This window comes from Toxorhynchites rutilus, chromosome 3 (genome assembly GCF_029784135.1).
Source record: "Toxorhynchites rutilus septentrionalis strain SRP chromosome 3, ASM2978413v1, whole genome shotgun sequence".
In the NCBI taxonomy this organism is placed as follows: domain Eukaryota; kingdom Metazoa; phylum Arthropoda; class Insecta; order Diptera; family Culicidae; genus Toxorhynchites; species Toxorhynchites rutilus.
The window spans coordinates 41,928,195-41,952,781 of NC_073746.1; the positions used below are offsets into that span (position 1 = coordinate 41,928,195).

At 41.3% G+C, this 24,587-nt stretch overlaps 1 protein-coding gene across 5 annotated transcripts in view; it reads left to right on the forward strand.

Annotated features, from left to right (window-relative positions):
• Positions 1-24,587, forward strand: part of LOC129778241 (protein sickie) — a 475,861-nt gene that overhangs the window by 440,693 nt on the left and 10,581 nt on the right. For all 5 annotated transcript variants that reach the window (XM_055785016.1, XM_055785017.1, XM_055785018.1 and 2 more), the window contains 6 exons: positions 7,417-7,500; positions 7,578-7,706; positions 7,771-7,908; positions 7,968-8,280; positions 8,353-9,514; positions 9,580-9,835. In XM_055785016.1, coding sequence (XP_055640991.1) covers positions 7,417-7,500; positions 7,578-7,706; positions 7,771-7,908; positions 7,968-8,280; positions 8,353-9,514; positions 9,580-9,835 — 2,082 coding nt within the window. The remainder of the gene's footprint in view (positions 1-7,416; positions 7,501-7,577; positions 7,707-7,770; positions 7,909-7,967; positions 8,281-8,352; positions 9,515-9,579; positions 9,836-24,587) is intronic.

Consider the following 24,587-nt stretch of genomic DNA (forward strand, 5'->3'; position numbering starts at 1 on the left):
CTATTCAATCTCCGTCAACGCGATTGAATTTTGATGAAAAGTACATGCGATGAAAACTTGAATATATAAATATAATATATTATATAAAATGTATCAATTTTACAGGTTTTCCTTCTCAGGATACCAAAATATAATCTCTGCCGCGTGTTGTAACATATGATATTTTCGTATTTTTGTTTTGTCGAGAGGGTCAATTGTTCGCATTTACATAATCACATCACTTACCGCAGTGAATCCTGATTTTTCTTAACCATTCCCACTAACAAATATTCCTTCCATGATAAACGCTAGGGAACCACGCTATAGAGGCGACCCTTCTGGCCTTCGGGCGGTGAATATCATACTAACATTCCTTCCCTTCCCCTGGTGACTGTAAGGACGTGTCCGGCGTCGTTATTGACCATTTAAAGCTCGAATCACCGAAAATTGCACAACGAGAATGATTTGCTAGTCCCAAGCGTCATTCTGTGTGTTCTTTGTGCAATTTTGTTGGTTCAGGTTAATCACGGAGAGCAACTACGAATTGTACAGTCTACCCGAGTTGAAGTTCAAGTTCAATATGTTTCCGAAAGACATCATCCTACGTCAAAATATTATTTTATTTATCATTATGGATACGTAGAAATATTTCTAATCAATTGATGCCAACATTTTTCGCACTATAAGCATTCGGAATATTTCATTATTTCCTACATGTTCAGTGTTTAAATTTTCATTTTAGACCTCATATATTCCTGTTAGATGTAGTGCTACGTCAAAAATATGTTTGTATGTTTAATAAGTGGGTACTTGTGAATGTTTCGTGGAGCACCAAGTGCAATGGGAGCACGATCGGAAAACCCCTGGAAGTTCCCCACTGCATGCATTATATAAAGTAATAAATCCGCCAGAAAGTTCGTGTTTTTTTTGTATTTCAAATGTGGAATCGAATCGGTACACAAACAAACTGTAACCATTCTCGACCGTTTCCAGTTTGTCGTCACTGAATCTACTGCCGACCAGCAAAGTTCAAATTAAAATAGGAAATTTATATCTTGTACCGTTTCTCCGCTCGGAGTTTTGCTGGAAGTTGTTAATAACATCACCATAATTCACACACACATTCACTTCCAGCGCGGCCTTTGTCGTTCTCTGAATCGACACTGATAGTACCGCTACTTTTGGAATGCCACGTGCGGGGGACGAATGCATTTGTTCGCGAGAAGTTTATCGCCACTTGAGTGCTTGAGCCGTTTTTTTTTTTCTTGCAGTGAACAATTTTCCATACCACCCGCGATGAGCGGCGAGTTCCGCCCGATCGCAATAACACACAAGCGGAGGCCTAGTCGCGAGTCCGTTTAAATGTGTTCTCTCAAAGTTTGTCTTGAATCAAAGCACAAGCCCTACCAACAATCTCCTTCACGCGCGCCCTCAAAAAGTTGCTCCTCAGCAAAGCAATCGTGTCGTTGTCGCCTCGCGGTACAGCGCCGCAAAGCTTATTACACCACACCACACTTCACGTGCGCTAAACTCCACCAAAGCTGTTGTCGTAAAACATCCAGAACAAAGAAGTTTCAAAACATTGGCGCGCGCTTTGCGCCTTCAGCTGCAATGCCACACGCCAGAAAACCACGTCACCACAGATTCGCCCGTGGGCTCAAAGTGTCGTCAACACATTGGCCTATCTCGATCATTCAAATAACGCTGGGTTTAAGTGTAATTTTATCGGATCACTGAGAGAGAAGGTTTATTTTCCCCGAAATTTAAATCGCTTTGACATCACATACACCGAGTGGAGTGAAACAAAGCAATGCATCATTTGATGAGTCCTTATGGATGAAACGAATACACTTCAAATACCTCGCGCTTTTTGTGTCTCAGCGAATGTTTTTGTTATGTAAATATCGGTTTCGAATGGATGCAATGCTTGATGAGAGACATGGTGATACGGGTTTTCCTGTATATCATCGTGTACCAATAGCTCAAATGTCTCTCTGTGTTCAAGGTGTGTGAGGGCAAGAGTAGACAAATCATGAAACCAACGACTGTTATTGCCGTTGAAATTCATTTTATTGGATGCCGTTTCCAATCCAAAAGGTGGTCCTCAAAATGTGACGGCAGGTGAGAATGATGTGATGACGGTGAGGTCCCGTGGGATGATATTGAATCAGACTGTTTCGAAGAATTGATGTCCGAAAACTGATTCTGGATATCCCAAGAAATATTCGAATTTTACTCAAGGGTTTTTTCGACTCAACTATTTCGAGGTGGAACTAATTTCTGGCGAGCAGATTTGAGCCGAGTCGAGGTTCAATCTCGAAGTATGCATAAAGTGACAAACGAGTTGAGCATTATGAAATCAAAATATATCGCCCTCCGATTCTCGCCAACATCTCGCCCGAATTCAGAACGAGTCGTTCCTAATTTGAGTGAGCCGCCTCGGTCTGTTCGCCGATTAACGATGCCATAATATTCAACTATCATAAATTTCCACGACGCCAGCAAACGGGGCGGCCCACTAAGAGCGTCGTCCAATGATGACATTCATCTCCATTTGACTTCTGTCTTCCAATTCAGCCAATTCATCAAGTTTCAACCAAGGAAGATCCCCGCAAAAACTCTCCAACGCGCGTCACAAATCATCCCGCGGAATCAGCATAAAGACAAAGGCATAAATCAAGTCCCGGGCCCGGGATCTGTCCGCATTGGGCAGAGAAACTATTCGAGCATGTTGTGAAACTTCTATCATCATCATCATAAACACCATCCACTGAGTGGAGGGACTTATGTTTCGTCGTCAAGGAACGATCGGAAGCGATTTTCCTCCCACTCACAGCGATTGATTCCGAAAAAAAAAAGATGACTTTTTACTTTCCGATGAAAGTTTTGCGCCGATGACAGTCGCCGTTTATGCGCCGCCGCCCGCAATGGCTACTTTATTGCACTGTTCGCCTCTATCAACCTAATTGATCGGAAGAGAAGCAGACATTTGAATCAACTTCTCCGCCGCACACATGGATGGAGCTTTGACAGCGGAGGGCCTCACGGAGGATATCTTTATTTCCCGCCCTTGCATACCCACAGTGTCTGCTTCCAGTCAATTAGGGACCACTTAAAGTGTGTCTTTTTTGTTCGGATCGTAACTTCTCTCCAATGCACTTTAAAGATAGTGTTTTTTTTTGTTGATAACTAGCTGACCCAGCAAACTTCGTCCCGCCCGAAATTGATTTTTGGATATAATTTTTTTTCGAACATTCAAATTTTCTTACTAAGAGAATCTTTGTGGATTCAATCGCCGAACACTTAATTGATTGACCTTTTAATTGTCCCTTTACTATTTCATTTTACTATAAATTTCCTAGTCATTATAATATAATTTAACTAGCTAACCCGGCAAACGTTGTTCTGCCATATATTTTTCTCTAGATTATATTAGAATAAAAAAAATAACTAATATATTTTAAGTATGTTTGAATGTTCTAACGATATGTAACATTAACCGAGTGTGATCGATAGAATAGAACGAATGAAACAATTTGGACGAAATGATGTTTATGCTACCGAAAGTGGCGGTGCGCATTGCCAAAACAACGATATTATCAGTGTTAGAATATGGCAGTTTTTGCTTCCGTTCAGCTGCCAGGATTCATATTCTCAAACTGGAGAGGATACAATATCGTTGCCTGCGTATAGCCATGGGGTGTATTGCATATCAAGAGAAACTTAAGAATTTTTTATTCGATTGTCATGCAAATCATTAACACTAGAAAGACCGAAACTTAGTATATACCTATATTGTCCAAAAGCAGTCAAAATGATTGCTTTGTGAAATAATATCTGATATGTGAAGAAATTTATTTAAAATTAATTTTCGATATTTTTTATATCATTTACAACAAGTTATTAGTGAATATTAACAATAAATAAATTATTTCACCATAAAAAAATCATTTTTGGACTATTTATATATTTTTTTGAAAATGAAAGTGGAAATCTTTTCATGGTTTTTAATTACCTATATAAATTTTCACATATTCATGATTAGCATCTAGAACAACTACTCTTCTATTTAGTCCGCTTTTATATACTGTAAGAACACAATTCTCTGATTTACATAACAGAGTTGGAAAAAGAGGCATGTTATCTTCCGTTTGACAAGCTGATTTGAATAGTTCCCTTTTGTTTCCTCTAATGGTTCCAACGAGAATTGTTTTTTTTTTTGTCAATAATTTTGTCGCGAGTGAAATGCTAGGGAAAATTGGTCGTGATATTTCTTGAATATCTTGTAAATGGCTTGACAAGTTTGAGAACAACGTGTTCACTGAGAAGCATTGATGATATTTCCCCAAATAAGAACTGTAATATTTTGCCCTGGTTGATAACGAGCTTGACTATTCTCAATATTCTCAAAAGCCCCAGAAAATTCTGTTGTTCAATCATTTCTCAAAATTCAGCAGTCTACATTTGTGCGTTTTTTTATATGCTTGATAATATTGTTATCTATTATCAACGAAATAAGGACATCTGCCAATCATACTCGTTTTTGCGTTTTTGCGTCTGCACCGCTTAGCACCCCACACCTTTTCCCGGATATATTGATGACCTTTTTAATTTTCATCATTGGTGACCGACTCCCCATCGTTATCTTCAGTGTCAAATGTTTCACTTTGAATACAATCTGCCTCATCTCCACATGATAGTTCACAATTTGTTGCATCTGATTATACACCTGATTATACAGCACTCTTCACTTATTTTCGTTTACTTTTCCAATACGTCATTTTTATTCGATATTTATTTCCTATAAAATATAAAATAAACAATTTGTTGAACAAGTATTACTGCATAAAGATTCGAATAATAATTACTATTTTAGATTTTTGAGAAACTGCAACTTATCAAGTATACGCCCAAAGTGACAATTTATCATGTACATGTATGTTATCATGCGACGGTAATCGAAACAAAAAATTAAAACTGCCTTCCAATAGAAAGCCGAAACAGGTAGTATACGAAATTCAAATTAATTCAGATGACTGTTTTTGGGCTATATAGGTATAACACATATATATCTCCGGAAATGAAGAAGGGGGGAGGTAACTTCAAATATTAATAAACACAGTTATATGTTGTGTAAAAAGTCAGAACATTCTAAGAAACTGTGTCATTATATACATAGCTTTCCTAATTGATATTGAAAAGCGGTCAAAATGACTTGCTTGGGCAATCTAGTGTTAAAATCCGTTATAACAAAAAAAAAGTCATTAATGTAAAACTACATTGACACACAGAAGTACTCAACTCATAATTTTTTGAATCTCTTTCGTTGTGTGGCTCTAATTAAAGCGGACACACGAGACTGTTTTTTTGATTATTTTATTTTTTATATTCTTTTTATGTTTCACTTCTGAAAAAAAACAGTTTTACATAACAAAAAAAAATCGATTTGTATTGAAATGTGCCAAAAACAGTGCACACGTCATTTTCGCTTCAGAAAATATAAAAAAAGTAAAACAAAAGCAATTTATTGATTAATAGCTGAACCCTATGCGAGCGTCAATATATGTGATGCGTGCAAAGTCGAATTTCCAATGGGGGGTGATTCCTTATCACGTAACGCCTAGAAAATAATGGATTACGCGATAAATTATTTTTTGTTTAATAGATTTCCGCGGATTTTGATTTCATTTTTAATTTCAGCGTTCTAGCAGCACTTCACATTGTCAACTCTCAAGTGATGCGACCCATCCTCCTTTCAGTGGAGAGAGGTCTGCTAAACCATCATAGAAACATTTCTTGTATTCAAAAATCCTCACATTCCAATTGGTTCCATTTGCTCTATTAATTCTCGAGTTGTTTAGAAATTTGTGGTTTATTTGTACGGGACCCCCTTCCAGAGGAGGAAGGGGTGTCTAACCATCATAAAAACGTAGCCAAAAACCCTCAAATACCAAATTTAGCTCCATTTGCTTGATTATTTCTCGAGTTATTCAGAAATTTGTGTTTCATTTGCAGTCCCTTCCTCAATATAGAAATATGTCGTGCCCCTAAAACATCCATATGCCATATTTGGTTCCATTTGCTTGATAAGTTCTCGAGTTATGAGGTCTCTCCCTCCGTAGAGGGGAGAAGGAGTGTCGGACCACCATCGAAACTTTTATTGTCCCCTATAACTTTCACATGCCAAATTTTATTCCATTTGCTTGATTAGTTCTCGAATTATGCGCCCACCCTCAAGGAGGGGGAGGAGTGTCGAATCACCATAGAACCGTTTCGTGCTCTCTGAAACCTCCACATGTCGAATTTGGGTCAATTTGCTTGATTATTTCTTGAGCATCGGTCCTCTCGATACGAGGACTTCTTCGTCTAGAGTACACACAGACTAGATAACGATGCTAAAGTGAGATTGCTTCTGCGCTGTCTGGGAACCCACGAGCACTACAGATAGGTTAAGTCTATATTGCCAAGTACGCCTAAGAATCTCAAGTTCGACGTCATGGTTCAGAAGCTTGCAGCACTATTTGGGGCAACAGACTCAACGTTGAAGAAACGCTACATTACGCCCACCATCGCTAAAACCCCGACTGAAGATTACGTCACATTTGCGTGTCGGGTGAACAACATGTGCGTAGAATTCGAGTCTGGTCTTAAGGGTGAGTGAGATGATGTCACCCTGCAGGCGATTATTGATGAATGTCAGCGGCTGATCAATTCTACGAACGATACGGCGATGATTGATGATCCGAACAGGTGCGAGCAATTGAAGAAGGTTCGAATCACAATCAGAAGGCGTCCCAGAAGCGGTCAACAGAGCGATGGAAAGGTCGTCCAGTGCCAGAGGCCATGAAAGTTCCTGCGATTCTGTGCGACACTACTCAAATACGATTTTCGTTCCCAAGCGTTCACTCAACCTGCTGGCCATCGACTTCATCAATAAATTCGATTTTGGTGTGGTGTACCAGTGGTTGTATCTTCTACGATCGCCACGTGAACAGGTGGTGTATAACATCCGGTTGAACAACAAAAAGATAACTCGATCCCATATCAATCAGCTGAGGGCATAAGCAACATCAATATCGGACGACTCTATGGAAGAAGCAGCTACCAATCAACATCCTGCTGAATGAGTACATGTTTTCGAGCCTTGCATCACCTGTTGGGTTAGCATCTACATCACCATCACGTCACCAGTGGATATACCGACTGCCATCGGATTGACGTCAACGATGTGTCACGGAGAATGAAGTCGTCTCCTCGAAAACGTGTTTCAGGTTAACAGTATTTTATTGTCTCGCGAATAAAGTTTTTACTAATTGTAACGTCAGTGTATTCTTTTAATTTGACCACCTCGTAAAGAAACGTTACAGCACTATATAAACCCGAATATGCCTTTGACTATTGACTTTTAACTAATTGACTTCATTCTTCCCTTTCTAGGCTCACGTTGTGGCGGCTTTCGAGCAGAGCTTGGCTAACATGACCCAACGGCTGCAATCACTGACGGCAACGACAGAAAAGAAGGTATATCTGAAACACGCCCTCCGACATTCGTAGCAATCAATATACCAACATCTGTTTTTTTTTATTATGCTTTTCAGGATAGCGAAATTTTGGACATGCGACAAACGATTGAGTTGTTGCGGAAGCAATCGATCCAGGCTGGCCTAACTACCGCCCATATGCAGAGTATGGGCGTACAAGTTAACGCACAGGTCAACGGAAATGGAGTGAGTAACGCAGCGGTAATTAAAAATAAACTCACCAAACTAATTTGCTTAATTCACTCAACAGAACACAGATCAGACGACAGCGCCACCAGCGCCGCCTGGTGCGGAAATGCAAAGGCATCATAGTTCCGACTCTATGTGCTCGTTGAATTCTGTCAGCTCTGGCTGTTCGGCGCAGGACAAGAAGAAAAAGAAAGGATGGGTAAGTACAACTCATACAAGTGATCCATTTAAAAAAACTATAATTAATCCCATTTGCAGTTACGGAGTTCCTTCACCAAAGCCTTCTCCCGCAACGCGAAAATCTCGAAAACGAATCGTCACGTCAGCCAGTCCTCGAATCTCGACCAGAAGTCGACATCGGAATCGGGCAACGGCCATAGCCACCATCATCACCATCACCATCATCACCACCATCACAATAATAACAATAACAACAACGGCAGCCAGCAGACATCCTCCTCAACCAGTGCCGATAAGCAGTCCGGCGCTGTTCCGCCGAACGCACAACTGCCCCCGCCGTCACCCAGCAAAAACGGCAGCCCACTCAAAACGGTTACGTTGGTAGAGAATGGTACGCGTTCGCCCGCACTCCTGCCCAAACTGTCCGACAAATCACTGACAGAGCTCTATTTCCATCTTTCAGCCAAACCAATCGATGCGATCGAGCTGAACGGCAACCCCGTGGTGGAGGATCTCAAGAAGCAACTGCGCGAGAAAGATCTGGTCCTAACGGACATCCGGCTGGAGGCGCTCAGTTCGGCGTCGCAGTTGGAGTGCCTCAAAGACACGGTGATAAAGATGCGACAGGAGATGATGAATCTCAAACAGAGCAATGAAAGACTGCAGCGTTTGGTGACGACCAGGTCGTTGGCGGGAAGCGAAGCATCGCTGGGACCCGTCAGTCCTAGCGGATCGATAGGTGAACCTCGGAGGTACAGTTTAGCGGCGGACAACGGTATGTCACGACCGCCTCTCGAGTTGCCCCAAAACCTGGATGAAACCGAAGAGGATAATATTCCCCCGGCTCCGGCACCAGAGCCACCACCAGCCCCGCTAAGTCCAGCGATCATCGCTGAGCTTTCGCCATCCATTGAACGGGCGGCGATGGCGAACGAGATACTCACCACACCAGCTGAGGATGTCGCTGATCCGGTGGATGGCAAGAAGATTGCCATTGCCGTTTACCTCGGCCAGTCTGAATCTTTCGCCAAGTACGCGGAAGAGATGAACGAGTGTGATAACTATTACCATTCTTCTCCAAACGGAGCGGAACACGACCAATCTGGGACCGAGAACGGTGAGAAGAGTCGGAAATCGTTCTCGGGAGCACCGGAAAGCAACAACGCTAGTCCAAATGAGTTCACCATTGCCTACACGTACATCTCCGGTAAAACCACGTGGCAAAATTTAGACTACATTGTTAGGAAGACCTTCAAAGACTATCTGGGAAAGATTGATCCCGGAACCAATCTGGGTCTGAACACGGACTCGATCATATCGTATCACTTGGGCGAGGCGAAGCGGGGCCCCGAGATGGGATTCCCAGAGCTGCTACCCTGTGGATACATTATCGGGAATGTTAAGTCGCTGTACATTTGCTTGCAAGGCGTTGGAAGCCTGGCCTTCGACAGCTTGATTCTGAGGAACATTGTGCACCGATATATTTCGCTTCTGACCGAACATCGGCGATTGATTTTGTGCGGCCCTAGTGGAACCGGAAAGTCCTACCTGGCGCGAAAGCTGGCGGAATTTCTGGTGGCACGATCCGGTCGGGATAACCCTGCGGAAGCGATTGCCACGTTCAAGTGAGTTTGCTGTTCGATGAAAATAGAGTAGCGCATTGTTATATCTGTATGTCTACCGTTTTTAGCGTTGACCACAAATCCTCCAAGGAACTGCAGCAATACCTGGGCCACATTGCCGAGCAGGCATCGATGTCCGAGGGTGCAGTGGAGGAACTCCCGGCTGTGATAATCCTGGACAATTTGCACCACGCTTCCGCGCTCGGTGATGTGTTCTCCTGTCTGCTAAGTGCCACCCCTGCCAAGCTGCCTTGCATCATTGGGACTATGTCGCAGGCAACCTGCAACACCACCAACCTGCAGCTGCACCATAACTTCCGATGGGTGAGTGATATCTGCATCTCGTTTGATTCCACTAAGCCATCAACGAACAACCGCGCCGATTCGTTAATAGCGAATTCGTTTTTAAAACTGAGTCAGTGCCACACTGACTCTGTAATAAAAAAACGTTTCCAGTTTCACGAATACGGTGGTTTGTTGGTGTGCGTTATATAGTCTGATTTGTTTATATTTGCGACGACAAATGTACAGTGTCGACGTCTGGTGGCGATATTAGTGCTTGGAAGCTAAATTATTCTCTATCAGAACAAAAGGGCCAAGTACAGTGTAAAAAATAAAAGTTTGAATGAAATTTTTTACTTGATTACCTAACACATGTAGTACTGACACTCACTTAACCATATGGCGATGCATTTCCTGTTTGTTTCACAAATAATTAGTATTATAATATAAAATCATCGTTAGACACAGTTTTCGTTCAATGTTTCTGCGATATCGTAAAAAACCCTCTTATTTCATCACATAAAATAAATGTTCGATACGTTAAAGTAAATTTTCATTCATAATTTTGATTTTGAGAGCATGTTTATTCCTCCTGAATATCCATAATAATTTTCGCCTCCCAATGAAAGCACACGGAGCTTAATGCCGTCGACACGAATATACTCTTCAAAATCAGAATCCGAATTGGATTACGATTCCAATAATACAAAAGCAAGAGCAGCAGGTTTTCCATTTTCATAGTCTTTATTTTTATATTTTCCAAAACAATACTCGGTACTTGACAGTTCAGTATAGTTGTATTGGTGAACCCGAGTGCCAACCCGTGAAACATCTCAGTGCGAAACTAACAGCTTTCGGGGCGAACCTAAGATAAGATCAGACAATAGGGGGTCTTTTACGGACCAAATTTCTGTCAGTCGTTCTGATTTCTGATTGGCTGATTTCGATAAATTTTGTAAACAAAGCCGATTTTTTCAGTGTTGCCAATAAAAATAAATAGCGTTGGATTTGTATTGAATTTAGAAATGGTGAATTTAATGAATATTACGATATTTTGTTTGAAGGAAATGTGAAGGAATTATATGCAAGTTTATGTATGTGTTTTTTCACAATGGAGTAAAGTGAACGGCAAAACACTCATTTGTCAATTTAGCTTTGTTAGGTCCCTAATGCGATTTCATATTTCGGAATATAATTTCCATTGCTAAGAAGAAATGGAAAGTCTCATCATTCACTATGCAGATGGCATAGTTGTTAGCTCTAGCTCGTAAATATGAAAAAAGAGATGCTTGATACCATCCAGGTTGTGTTTTGCTGACTACCAATTGTTACACTGCTGACATGTTCTTTCCCGCTGACTTGTTTTGATGATGTAAAGAGCTACGAATTTTCTATTCTGTTCTATTGAGAAAAGTTTTCGCTTCATCGATGGTGTACTCATAGTCGAATTAAATATTCATGTCATCCACATTATCACTAAAATTAGATGAAGCTGAAATTTGATATGATGTCGATGCTGCTTCACTGTCCATCAATTTCTGGGCTGAACATTCTTCTCGCCACTTTAATAGCAAGTCCATCAATTCAACAAGATAATCTTGTGTATCGGCTGTATACGAAGCATTCGGTACTACGGTCATGTATTGCGAAAGAGTCACGATTTTCAAGTTGTTTCTGAATTACAATGGAGTTGAGCGCCGTTGTTTTACACGAATCAACGAGAAAAGATTCTCCAGACAATCTTGGACGAGTTGTTATGGATATCACTATTATATTATAGATATGGGTATTTATTATTAGACTTATTATTCTTCATCCTTATTCTTTATCCTTTTTGAGATTGCCTTACTGAAAATATGCAAAATCATTAAATTCGCACCAACCAAATGTTACGATTCAAAAAAACAGAAATTAAAAAAAATCCAAAGTTTTATAATATTTGACAACTCTGGCATCTTTATGTCATGGCTTCGTTTTTGTACGATGAAGAAGAGTAAGAAGCCAGTTGTCTCATCTTGTCTTAAGGGTGAACTAGTGCGAAACTGAATGAATAAAAAAATGTTTTGACAGCAGTTAGTGCGGCACTAGGGTTGAAACTGAACAAAAACGAATTCGCTATAACTGTCGACACTTTCCGACACGTCAATTGTGTAGAAGGGTTGAATTGTAACATCGTGTTGTGTCAATGTTAGAGGCGAATGAACTGAAAAGTTTAAACCCTCTTAAAGTCAAAAAAGAAGAAGAAGTGTTGTGTCAACAGGAAGACAGTGTGTAGCGTGTGTAGATGCCGCTGAGTGGAATGTCGGTCTTAGGGTGTGTTTAGACTAGTGATATATTTATGTGAAGAAATATGATGAGATTCATAGAAATCGCATCAACTGTTTACACTAGCGTGAACTTCTATAATGAATATATTCATATTTTCGGTGAATTTATTCACCTGAAGTAGAACTGCATCCAACTTTAGTGATTTCTCACCAGTGAGAAATTCACAAGCGTTTACATATGCTGAATTTATTCAAGTTATATATACCTCGAATAAGTGTATCATATTTATTCTCACCCGTTTACACCTATATTCACGTGAATAAATCCATCTATAGCTATAGATCTCCCTAATGTAAACCCGCCATTAGTTTCTGGTTTGAATTGTTTTTTTTTGACGTAGAACTATGTCTTTCATTAAGGGTGCCAAATCAGAAAACCGGTCACGTTTTTATGAAATAACGTTAACGTTAAAGTTAACGTTAATAACTATTTTTGCCGCGAACGGGTTTTGGCGATTTACATACCAAACGGATCGGAGATTCTCTAAGATTTGTTTGATATGATATGCTATACATTACAATCCCATAGTTTGTATATGGTTTAAATTGATGAAAATTGGAAGCATTCCCATTTCTTCATACATTTGTTCTGTCCATTTGTGTGCTTTCCCGAACAGAGCTGTCAATAACGAGCAACGAAGGGGAAATCGTAAGATGTAAAGTATCCGTGAACAAAGGAAAAGAAGAAGAACGAAGGGGAATATTTGCCAAGAGTATAAACAGTGGAATTCGCTGAGGCAAACGATCATTCTTTGTGAGGGAAGGCAAACTTCCAGTATCGTTCTGTATTCAAAGCAATGAATATCGTTTGTTCTTCCTTGTTTTGCGTCATCACATATCTTCGTTTTGGATTGAGTTGTGGACGCGAACAAATTACTCACTCGCTGATGTCTCTGGCATTCCTTTATCGTGCTTTAGGTTAAGGCGCTTATCTCGAGCATGTATTGTTCTGCGAGCATAAGAATAAATCATCAAACAATTATCGTCAAATGATTCTACAATGAAAACAAAACATTTCAGAGCGACCAAACTGGTAGAATGGTTATTTCAAAATTTTCGTAGCATTATAAAATAATATCCGCAGTTTTAAACAAGCGACTTGAATTAAACCACAGCGTAGTTCTACGTCAATAATGCGGTCGTGTCTTGAACACAACTTCCTATATTTTTTTTAATTTACTGAAATATCTGTTTTAGTCTAACTGATCTAACTAAACTTAAAATAAGCAGATTACTATATTGAGCTAAGCTTTTATCAGAACCGGAAGAAATAGATTTTTATTTTGACCATTGAAATCAGTTTTCTCAATCTGCTGTAAATGTTTGGAGCCGTTCAATACAGAAGCAAGCTCCCGAATAATCCGGATAGTTATACGCGGATTAGCTCCCACTGAGCACAATACTCTTATCGTTATGTCCGAGGCTTTCATCATTTCATAATCGCAGTAAACTCAAGAAGTGTTGTCCCATTGATTTTGTATTTTACACTGTTTGCGGTATGTACACAGTATGTTCAATAAATAAAGGGACTTTTTATTTAAATCGTGGAACACGTAACGCCATCTGTTGAACGTTGATAACATTAGAAAGGTAAAGTAAAGTCACCTTTCAAACGCAGCCAACTTTATGTAAATCGGTAGACAGGTTAAAAAGTTACGCGTTTTTTAATGACAGTATGTTTTGTGCTTGTGTCGTAAAAATACAATGAAACAAAAAGCAAATATTGAATTTCGTTTCGTGAATTACCATAAAAAAATTAAATGAGAATGTGAAAAGGAATATATAGGAAAAATAGGATACTTACGTATTACGAGATGAAATTTATTCTGAGATCAATGTAATGGGGGCGAAGTTCCCATTTAACGAGGATAAGGAACCGAGGCGGCACCAAGCTGCCGAGGAGATGCAATCCCAATCGGTCGCTGACCCGCCGTCGGAAGCGGCGGCCTCTCGCAAGCAAACTTGTGTTCTATCGATTGCCCAGTTTGTTTGAAACATAGAAACGATCCTTTAAGTGCGCTACACATACAGCGTCACCGTCACCGTCCCGTCAACTATTCTCTTGGACTTATTTTGCCGACGTCAAATTTGCCGGTGATGGTGTATGTGAATGCTACCATACGATTTCCATGGAAGAATATTTGACATTTCATTCCTTTACGTTGACTTCACGGTGACGGAACGTTGTATGTGTAGCGCACTTTAATCAGGCCCGACCGAGCGAACGTCGGACGGAATACGTTTACCTAGTGCATTACGTTTGCCCGGTTAATTATGCATGTCATGTATTTGGATCTATGAATAAATTTTATTGAGAAAAAATAAATTCATAATTAAAATTGCACTTCAGTGCCATAATCCGTATGTACCAAAATTGTCAGCTTTCAGGCTGCGTCATCCATATGAATGAGTAACTTCATAACACGTTATAAAACTGCATTCTTCCACTTTTTATTATTTTGAAAAGGATTTTATTCAATGTCACTGTTTGCGCAAGGAATGAGTTTTAAACACCCCGAGCCAACATGTGATCCATAACAGCGAAGGCAGCAAAGATCACGTCTCTCTCGAGAGATTTTTTTTTGTATTTTGCTTTGTGCGGGTTTTCGTTGTCACGTAATAAAGGGTGTGTCACATCAAATTGCATCACGGAAAAAACGCTGTAGAAATTCGCCCAGTAGACCGATCTTTTTGAAAATTTTAGACAGTAAAACAAAAACTATTAAACAACTTTTGGCATTTTCTTTTTATTCATACTTCGAGCCCAAGCCCGTATGCTCTCACCTTCCTCTTTACCCCGTCCATAAGGTTCTGTACAACGTCAGGTTGTAGTTTTTTTTGAACAGAAATCCATTTTCTCTTGAAGTCCGCCTCCGATTTGACAACTTTTGGGTTCTTCCGGAGGGCCTGCTTCATAATCGCCCAATATTTCTCTATTGGGCGAAGCTCCGGCGCGTTGGGCGGGTTCATTTCCTTTTGCACGAAGGTGACCCCGTTGGCTTCGTACCACTCCAACACGTCCTTTGAATAGTGGCACGAAGCGAGATCCGGCCAGAAGATGGTCGGGCCCTCGTGCTGCTTCAATAGTGGTAGTAAGCGCTTCTGTAGGCACTCCTTAAGGTAAACCTGCCCGTTTACCGTGTCGGTCATCACGAAGGGGGCGCTCCGCTTTCCGCAAGAGCAGATCGCTTGCCACACCATGTACTTTTTGGCAAACTTGGATAGTTTCTGCTTGCGAATCTCCTCCGGAACGCTGAATTTGTCCTCTGCGGAGAAGAACAACAGGCCCGGCAGCTGACGAAAGTCCGCTTTGATGTAGGTTTCGTCGTCCATTACCAGGCAATGCGGCTTCGTTAGCATTTCGGTGTACAGCTTCCGGGCTCGCGTCTTCCCCACCATGTTTTTCCTTTCGTCGCGGTTAGGAGTCTTCTGAACCTTGTATGTACGCAGGCCCTCCCGCTGCTTGGTCCGCTGGACGAATGAACTTGACAAATTCAGCTTATTGGCGACATCCCGGACCGAACTTCTCGGATCACGTCTAAACTGCTTAACTACGCGCTTGTGATCTTTTTCACTGACGGAGCATCCATTTTTGCCGTTCTTCACCTTCCGGTCGATGGTTAGGTTCTCGAAGTATCGTTTTAGTACTCTGCTGATTGGACGATTGCCAGCATCTTACCGATGTCCCGATGTGACAACTCCGGATTCTCGAAATGAGTGCACAGTATTAATTCACGACGCTCTTTTTCGTTCGACGACATTTTTCCAAATTTACGAAAAATTGACAGTGAAGCATGGCCAACGTGATCTATACACTCTTATCTGATTATAAGCGAAAGCTGAAGATAGAATTCCTAAAAATTAAATTTCTACAACGTTTTTTCCGTGATGCAATTTGATGTGACACACCCTTTAGAACAGCTGATTGTGAACAGATTAGACAGAGAACAGAATCAGAGACAGAAATATACGGACCACAGAATCGGTCAAATATATGTGTTCGTGTTAAATTCTGTGTTTGAATTTAAATATCTGTTTTGTCTGTAAAGTATCCGAAAATAAGGAACGGTTGCGCGCGAACAGTCACTATTTCTCAAGTTTCACTACCCACGAAAAATACTTTTTGAATGGGAATGAACGACGAGACAAATATGATCGTCATATAACACTGATCAGAAATAAATAAACAAATTTTTTCTAATTCTTTCGGGTAAGTATCGCATTCGGGTAGATGTTACATTCCGATAATTGCTACATTCGGGTAATTGTTACTTTCGGGTAACTGTCGCATTCGAGTATTTGTTACATTTGGGTGAGTGGAATTCGGGTGAATATCTCTCAGGTGAGTGGGTTTCGGGTAAATGTGACACAATCGGCCTGAACGAGAGATCATGCAAAACGGCTTGGCATGGAATGTACATTAGGATTGGGCGATCTTTGTAAAAAGATCGATCTTGTCGAATCAATTTTCCAAACGGCGTAGGGATCGATCCACTGATTTAATCGGTACCAAAGAATCGATCTTTGAAAAATGTAAAGCTTTTTTTTCGATTTATCTGTGTTCGCGACGAACGCGACCCGAGCCAGCTGCAGACGAACAGGGGGAGAACGATGATGCAATCGGAAGAAACGAAGATGTAATCGGCTGCACTCGTCGATGCAGTCGTACACACATACATAGCGAGAAGTGTAGTTTTAAGTTTTTCTTTTTCTTATTCTGTTAGTGCGTAAGGATGTGTAGATTTAAGTTTTTCCTCATTCTGTTTGTGACAATTAAAGGAGTAGGATCTTAAATTGAAATTGCCTTATTTTGAAGAAGTGTCCCAGTGAAGCAGCAGCAGTGAAATCCAATCTGGTCAACAGGGCGACCAACGTAATTTCCATCCTCCGTTGTCTTGTGAGTCACCGGGCGACAAACAAGCAACGAACGTGTTCGATCCTGTCGTCCTTTTGCCAGCATCGTGTTGTGCAGCGGTTAATGGCGTGTTTTAGCCGCTAAAATTTCTCTGCTAGTTCTGCTGTGTGCCGCTAAAAGTTAGGGTAAAAATTGACTTTATTTCGTGTTGTTTTACGGCGAATGTGCGCCGTGGTCCTTCGACGAGTCAGAGCAAGCTGCGATCTGAGTGTGCGATCGTCAGCGACTTTGTGTTGTGTTGAGACAAAACATTTGGTCCTTCGAACCGGATATTTACCAGTGTGATACGTGTATTCGCGATTATTAAAGGATTTGAGCGTGATACATCCTTCCGCGATTAATAAAGTGTGAGCCTTCATACGCAGTGTGAACTTCCGAACAGTGTTATTTTGAAGTTTTGAACATTTGAGTTGTGTTAGCGAAAGTGTTGCCATTTGAGAGCAATTGAGAGAAACCATGGAACAATTTAAACAATTAGTTTATCAGAGAGGCCGAGTGCAAGCGCGAGTATCGGTGATTATCAACAAGCTAAGTGATGCGATAGAGCAAAACGATAATACCAACTTATCGCAGTTAAAAGCGTTTGAGAAGAAGCTAGAGTTGCATTATGCGGAGTATATGGCGAAACATGATTTGATCATGGCTCAGTGTCCCAGTTTTGGGAAAACAGAAGACCAGGACGAAAAGTTGGATGAGTTTGACAGCATTCATACTGATGCTTTGGAAAAGCTCAATCATCTGTTGGATTTCTTTCGTGCCGATCCAACACATAACAACCGTGGATCCCCTCAAGTTATTGTGACCCAACAACCTCTGAAGACGCCGATTCCGACATTCGACGGAAAGTATGAAGCGTGGCCAAAGTTCAAGGCGCTGTTTAATGATTTGGTAGGTAAGTGTGGTGATTCCGATGCAACAAAACTGCAATACCTTGACAAAGCGTTAATTGGTGAAGCTTCCGGCATCCTGGATGCCAGAATCATTAACGACAACAACTATCAACAAGCGTGGCAGTTGTTGGAGGAGCGGTTTGAGAACCCGCGAGTGATCATCGACACCCACATTTCCGGTTTATTGTCGATGAAACCAATATCTAAGCAGTGCTGGAAAGAACTGAGAAACTTGATCGACAATTGCAATCGTCATGTAGAGGGGTTGCGATTTATGGAGCAAAGCGTCGATGGGACAGCTGGTCTTATCGTTGTGAAACTGCTGACATCTTGCCTCGATGGAGAAACGAGAAAGCAGTGGGAGCAAACTTTGGAACATGGGGAACTTCCAAATTGCGATGAATCCTTAAAGTTTCTCAGGAATTATTGTCAGGTCCTCGAAAGGTGTGAGATAGATAAGACGTCCTCTTCAAACGTAGCCAAAAAACTTCCTAAGTCGGGGAAGCCCAGCTGGTCACCGAGAACATCTCATCCAGCGACATCCGTTCCATCAGATAGTGTGTGTGACGTGTGCACAGGGTCGCACCTTAATTACAAGTGTCCTTCTTTCCTGAAAATGAATGTTGGTCAGCGTGTCAGCAAGGTGAAGCAAATTGGGATGTGTTTCAACTGTCTTCGTAAAGGCCATCAAATTCGAGACTGTCCTTCAGATAAGTCATGCTCGAAGTGTGGTAAAAAGCACCACACAATGTTGCACTTTGAGCGCGAATTTTGTACCGAACCTAAGTCGCAAAGTTCAAATACTTCGGAAAAGACAGCATCAGTGTCAGCTATTCCCGATAGTCCAGTGTCTACAGCATGTTCCAGCATTCAACGACCAACAAAACAAGTTCTTTTGATGACTGCGTTGGTGAGTGTAGCATCAAAAAGTGGGAAAATATTTAAGCTACGTGCCCTTCTCGATTCCGGGTCTCAAGTTAACCTGGTATCTGAGTCTGCTATTCACTTACTGGCGCTTCCAAAGTATCCTGCGAACGTTCCAGTTATTGGTGTAGGTGGTGCCAAGTCTAGAATCGTACATCATGTGATTATGCGCCTATTTTCCGACTATACTGGGTTCCAAAGTGACGTGGACTGTTTAGTGACAGGAAAAGTGACAGGAAAAGTTCCTTCTGCTCCAGTTGACATTTCTGAATGGAATATTCCGCCAGGTATTGTGTTAGCCGATCCAATGTTTAATGAGCCAAGAGATGTGGATCTGTTGATCGGGGCCGAACTATTTTTCCAAATTTTGAGACAAAATCAACTGAAATTGGCCGAAGGTCTTCCAAGCTTGTACGAGACACAATTTGGATGGGTTTTTGCTGGTGCTCTCAAGTACGAGACCGAAGCTGTTAACGTGTTGTGTGCCACCAATGAGGATCCGTTGTTGAAAGAGATTCAAAGGTTTTTCGTGCAAGAAGAGCTTTTTGAGGAGAAAATGCCAACTAGTGAAGAACAACAGATAGAAGACCATTTTTGCAGAACGTATCGTCGTGATGAAGATGGTCGATTTGTGGTCCAATTACCTTTCCGCGAATCCATTAACCAACTAGGTAATTCCAGATCTTTAGCGATGAAGAGATTCCTGTCAAGTGAAAAGCGCCTATCCAATGATACAATTATGAAAGAGATGTACCAAACTTTCATCAAGGAATACCAGGACCTTGGCCATTGCCACGAGATTCACGAGGAGAACGATCCACCAGGACAGCAGAATTATTATTTTCCACATCATGCTGTACTCAAATCTTCAAGTACCAGCACAAAGCTACGTGTGGTATTTGATGGTAAGGCGAAGTCAAATGGATTATCCTTGAATGAAGTGCTAATGATCGGTCCCAAAATCCAAAACGATTTATTTGCCATACTACTGCGTTTCCGGAAACACATTTATGCATTTTCAGCAGATGTTGAGAAAATGTATAGGCAGGTGAAGATCGATCCAAAACAAACGAGATACCAAAGAATTTTCTGGCGTGACCAGCCCGCAGAAAAAATAAAAGTGTTAGAGTTGTCAACGGTAACCTATGGGACATCTCCTTCGTCGTTCTTAGCAGTGAGATCAATGGTTCAGCTGGCACGAGATGAGAGTAGAAACTTTCCTGCAGCTGCCGAAGTGATATTGGAAGACTGTTATATGGACGATATTCTGAGTGGTGCTTCAACGCTATCATCTGCGAAGCAATTACGATGTGAAATTGAGCAACTTATGATGAACGGAAAGTTTCCTATTCGGAAGTGGTGTTCTAACAACAACGAGGTGCTCGATGGTGTTCCTGATCAAGATCGTAAGAAATTAGTGCACATAAAAGATTCTGGAGCGAGTGAAACGATTCGAACTTTAGGTGTTCTTTGGAATCCGAAAACTGACCAGTTCCTGTTTTGTAGAAGTCCGGAAACGATGCAATCCGATGCGAAAGTGACAAAAAGACATGTTCTATCCCAAATTGCCAAACTGTTTGACCCGCTCGGGCTCATATCACCAGTAATAGTGTCAGCCAAGTCCATTATGCAGCAATTGTGGGCTGCTGGGTTAGGATGGGATGAGGTCCTCGAAGGTGAGATGTTGAAAAGATGGATCGTGTTCCATCAGTCACTACCGCAGTTGAACGAGATACAAATTCCGAGATGTGTCGTAATCTCTGATGCTCATCGCATTGAAATTCATGGCTTTTCCGATGCGTCGTGCACTGCTTATGGCGCTTGTGTGTTTTTACGTTGTGTTCAAACGGAGGGAACAGTGTTAGTTAGACTAGTGTGTAGCAAGTCCAGAGTTAGTCCTTTGCGTCGTCTTACTATGCCTAGACTTGAGCTGTGTGGCGCATTGTTATTGGCAAGATTGATCAACCTAGTGATACCTATTTTGAAAATAAAAGTGCATGATGTCAAGTTGTGGTCGGATAGTCAGATAGTGCTTGCGTGGATAAAAAAGGATCCCAATCAACTTCAAACCTACGTGAGAAATCGAGTTATAGAGATATATGGACTTACTAACGATTATGAGTGGAAGTATGTAAGATCTGAAAATAATCCAGCAGATCTGATTTCCAGAGGCTGTCATCCAGAAAGTTTACGACGTTCTGACATGTGGTGGAATGGTCCGCCGTTTTTGCAAGCTACCAACTACGAAATTCTGGAGACACCAATATTACAAGATGACGAATTACCAGAAATGAGAAGACCGACTGTTAGTAATCCAGTGGTAAATTTTGAAGATGAACCAATATTTGAGCGGTGCGGCACGTTTTCAAAATTGCAACGTGTTTTGGCACAGGTGGTGAGATTCACTCGACTACTATGTATGGCGAAGGAAGAGCGAAACAAATCCCAATACATTTCTGTACAAGATATGCGGGATGCGATGGGATATATAGTACGAGTACTTCAGAATACTGCGCTTAATGAAGAGATCCAGTGTATTCAGAGAAATAAGTTACCCAAACGACTTGCAAATCTTCAACCTTTTGTGGACGAGAAAGGATTTCTACGCGTCGGCGGACGTCTACAAAATTCTAAATTACCGTACGATGCCAAACATCAATTGCTTCTTCCACATAATCATCGGGTGACGGAGATGCTGATTCGACAATATCATGAGGAGAGACTTCACGAGGGACCATCCGGTTTGCTGGCAGCGATAAGACAAAAATTCTGGTTTGTAAAAGCTCGTTCTGTTATTCGAAAAGTGACACGCAGCTGCGTGAAGTGTTTTAGGGCCAATCCGAGAGCAGTGCCGCCATTAATGGGAAATTTACCAGAGGAACGTGTGACGTTAGCTGCAGCTTTCGAGCTCACCGGTGTGGACTATGCTGGTCCTGTTATAGTGAAAGAGGGAAGATACAAGCCGAAACATATTAAGGCGTACATCGCATTGTTTGTGTGCCTCACGACGAAAGCTATTCATCTCGAGTTGGTTTCGGATCTAACGACCGAAGCTTTTCTTGCCGCTTTGGATCGATTTATCAACCGACGTGGAATGGTTCGTAAAATTCTGTCGGACAATGCAACCAATTTTGTTGGCGCTGCTAAGGAGTTACACCAATTATTCGTGATGTTCCGTGAAGAAACTTCAAAGACTAGAATTGACGATTTTCTACTTAAACGTGAGATAGAATGGAAATTCATTCCGCCTAGAACCCCTAACTTTGGCGGATTGTGGGAGGCAAGTGTCAAAGTGGTCAAACGTCATCTACATCGTACGTTAGGCAGCGCAATTTTGACGTTCGAAGAGTTCGGTACCGTTTTAACGCATATCGAAGCTATAGTGAATTCCAGACCACTTTATGCGTTATCTGATGATCCCAACGAAACACTTCCGATAACTCCAGCTCATCTGATGTTCGGTAAACCGTTGGAGCCAGTTTTGAAACCATCGTATTCTGATATAGCAGTGAACCGTTTATCCCGACATCAGTATTTAAATCATTTACGTGATAGATTTTGGACAAAGTGGTCCCGTGATTATTTGTCGACGCTACAGTCAAGAGCTAAATGGACCGAAGGTGAGCCGAATATGAAAATGGATACTGTTGTGTTAATTATAGAAGATAATCAACCCGTTCAATCATGGAGATTGGGTAAGATTGTTGCACTTTACCCGGGAGGAGATAATGTGGTCCGAGTCGTTGATGTAAAGACATCGACAGGAGTTTTCCGACGATCTATCCGGAAGTTAGCACCTCTTCCTATATCTGATAACGATAACGGAGAGACGAAGGTTTCCGATTTGGAATGATATTCCAACCGGCGGGAGTATGTTCGCGACGAACGCGACCCGAGCCAGCTGCAGACGAACAGGGGGAGAACGATGATGCAATCGGAAGAAACGAAGATGTAATCGGCTGCACTCGTCGATGCAGTCGTACACACATACATAGCGAGAAGTGTAGTTTTAAGTTTTTCTTTTTCTTATTCTGTTAGTGCGTAAGGATGTGTAGATTTAAGTTTTTCCTCATTCTGTTTGTGACAATTAAAGGAGTAGGATCTTAAATTGAAATTGCCTTATTTTGAAGAAGTGTCCCAGTGAAGCAGCAGCAGTGAAATCCAATCTGGTCAACAGGGCGACCAACGTAATTTCCATCCTCCGTTGTCTTGTGAGTCACCGGGCGACAAACAAGCAACGAACGTGTTCGATCCTGTCGTCCTTTTGCCAGCATCGTGTTGTGCAGCGGTTAATGGCGTGTTTTAGCCGCTAAAATTTCTCTGCTAGTTCTGCTGTGTGCCGCTAAAAGTTAGGGTAAAAATTGACTTTATTTCGTGTTGTTTTACGGCGAATGTGCGCCGTGGTCCTTCGACGAGTCAGAGCAAGCTGCGATCTGAGTGTGCGATCGTCAGCGACTTTGTGTTGTGTTGAGACAAAACAATCTGCTTGATCTATGTGAATGGCGGGAATTCAAACAGGGAATACAAATTTCATATTTTTATTCAAACATGAAAAGCATTTTGTTTTGTTCCTCAGCATAAAGGCCACAACTACAGGGCATTCATAAGGTGCCGTCAAGCAGTCGTTTTATTGAATAAATTATTTGGAGAACCATTATTATAAATTCAACAACCGCCCAGAACTCAGCTGATATGATTCCATAAAAGTCAATCGTGCCATACATCTGTCATTTAGTCAAAGTCGATTCTTGATTTTGGCGCCAGTTCTAAAAAAGAACGATTCGCCTGTAATTGATGTCAAAATCAAGTTAAATGATCCTATGCGCAGCTGATTACAGTACATCCCCTCAGTAGCTGCCGCTAGTTCTGTCTCTGTAAGCGATCCAAATGTTGACATTATGTTTTAAAAAAAGTTGGATGGCCTTTGGTGAGATTAAAAGTCGATGTATACTGAAAAAACAAATCTACAAATGTTTTTTCTAAGATCGAAGAGATCGAAAGCATAAAAATCGATTTTCTCGATTTTCTTGAGTGCAAATGTCGATCCAAAAAATCGGAAATCGGAATGGAAAAGATCGATCTTCTAAGAATCGATCCGAGATCGCCCAATCCGAATGTACATGCTGTTTCAGTCAGAGTTTGGTCGCATAAAGTAGGACATCTCTCAGCATAGAAATAAGGTACAAAAAAGTCATTTTGTAGTTTTTTAATGAAATTCAAGAAAAGCCATGGAAATTATTCGTCAGTTGTTCGGATCAATTTTCGAACTTTCCGCATGATACCAGTACTGTTAGTAACCGTATTTGCTATCTTGTTCCACCACTTTTCCTTCTGAGCTGGATTTAAATTCTGCCACATTTATTCAGTTAGCCTTTCATAATTGCTCAATAAATCTCGATGGGACGAAAATCCGGACAATTTGGTGGATTGAGAGTTTTTTCAATTGAATCGATTAAATCGGTTGTAATAGCAACTTGCCAAATCAGACCACAACTTCACCGGACCTCTGTGTGATCGAATGAATGGCAAAATCCTGTTCTGAAGACACTCCTCCTTGTAAACTTTTCCATTCATTGTTGCCCCAGTGATGAAAACCTTTGTCTTCTCTCCATCCTTTGCCAAATCATCAACTTACAGGCAAATTTATCTGCGTAAACAAATTTGAAACTACCCGCAACACACGCAACTACACCGCTTGGCAAGGTAAAATTTGTTACCGGCTATTTGTCTATTTGTCG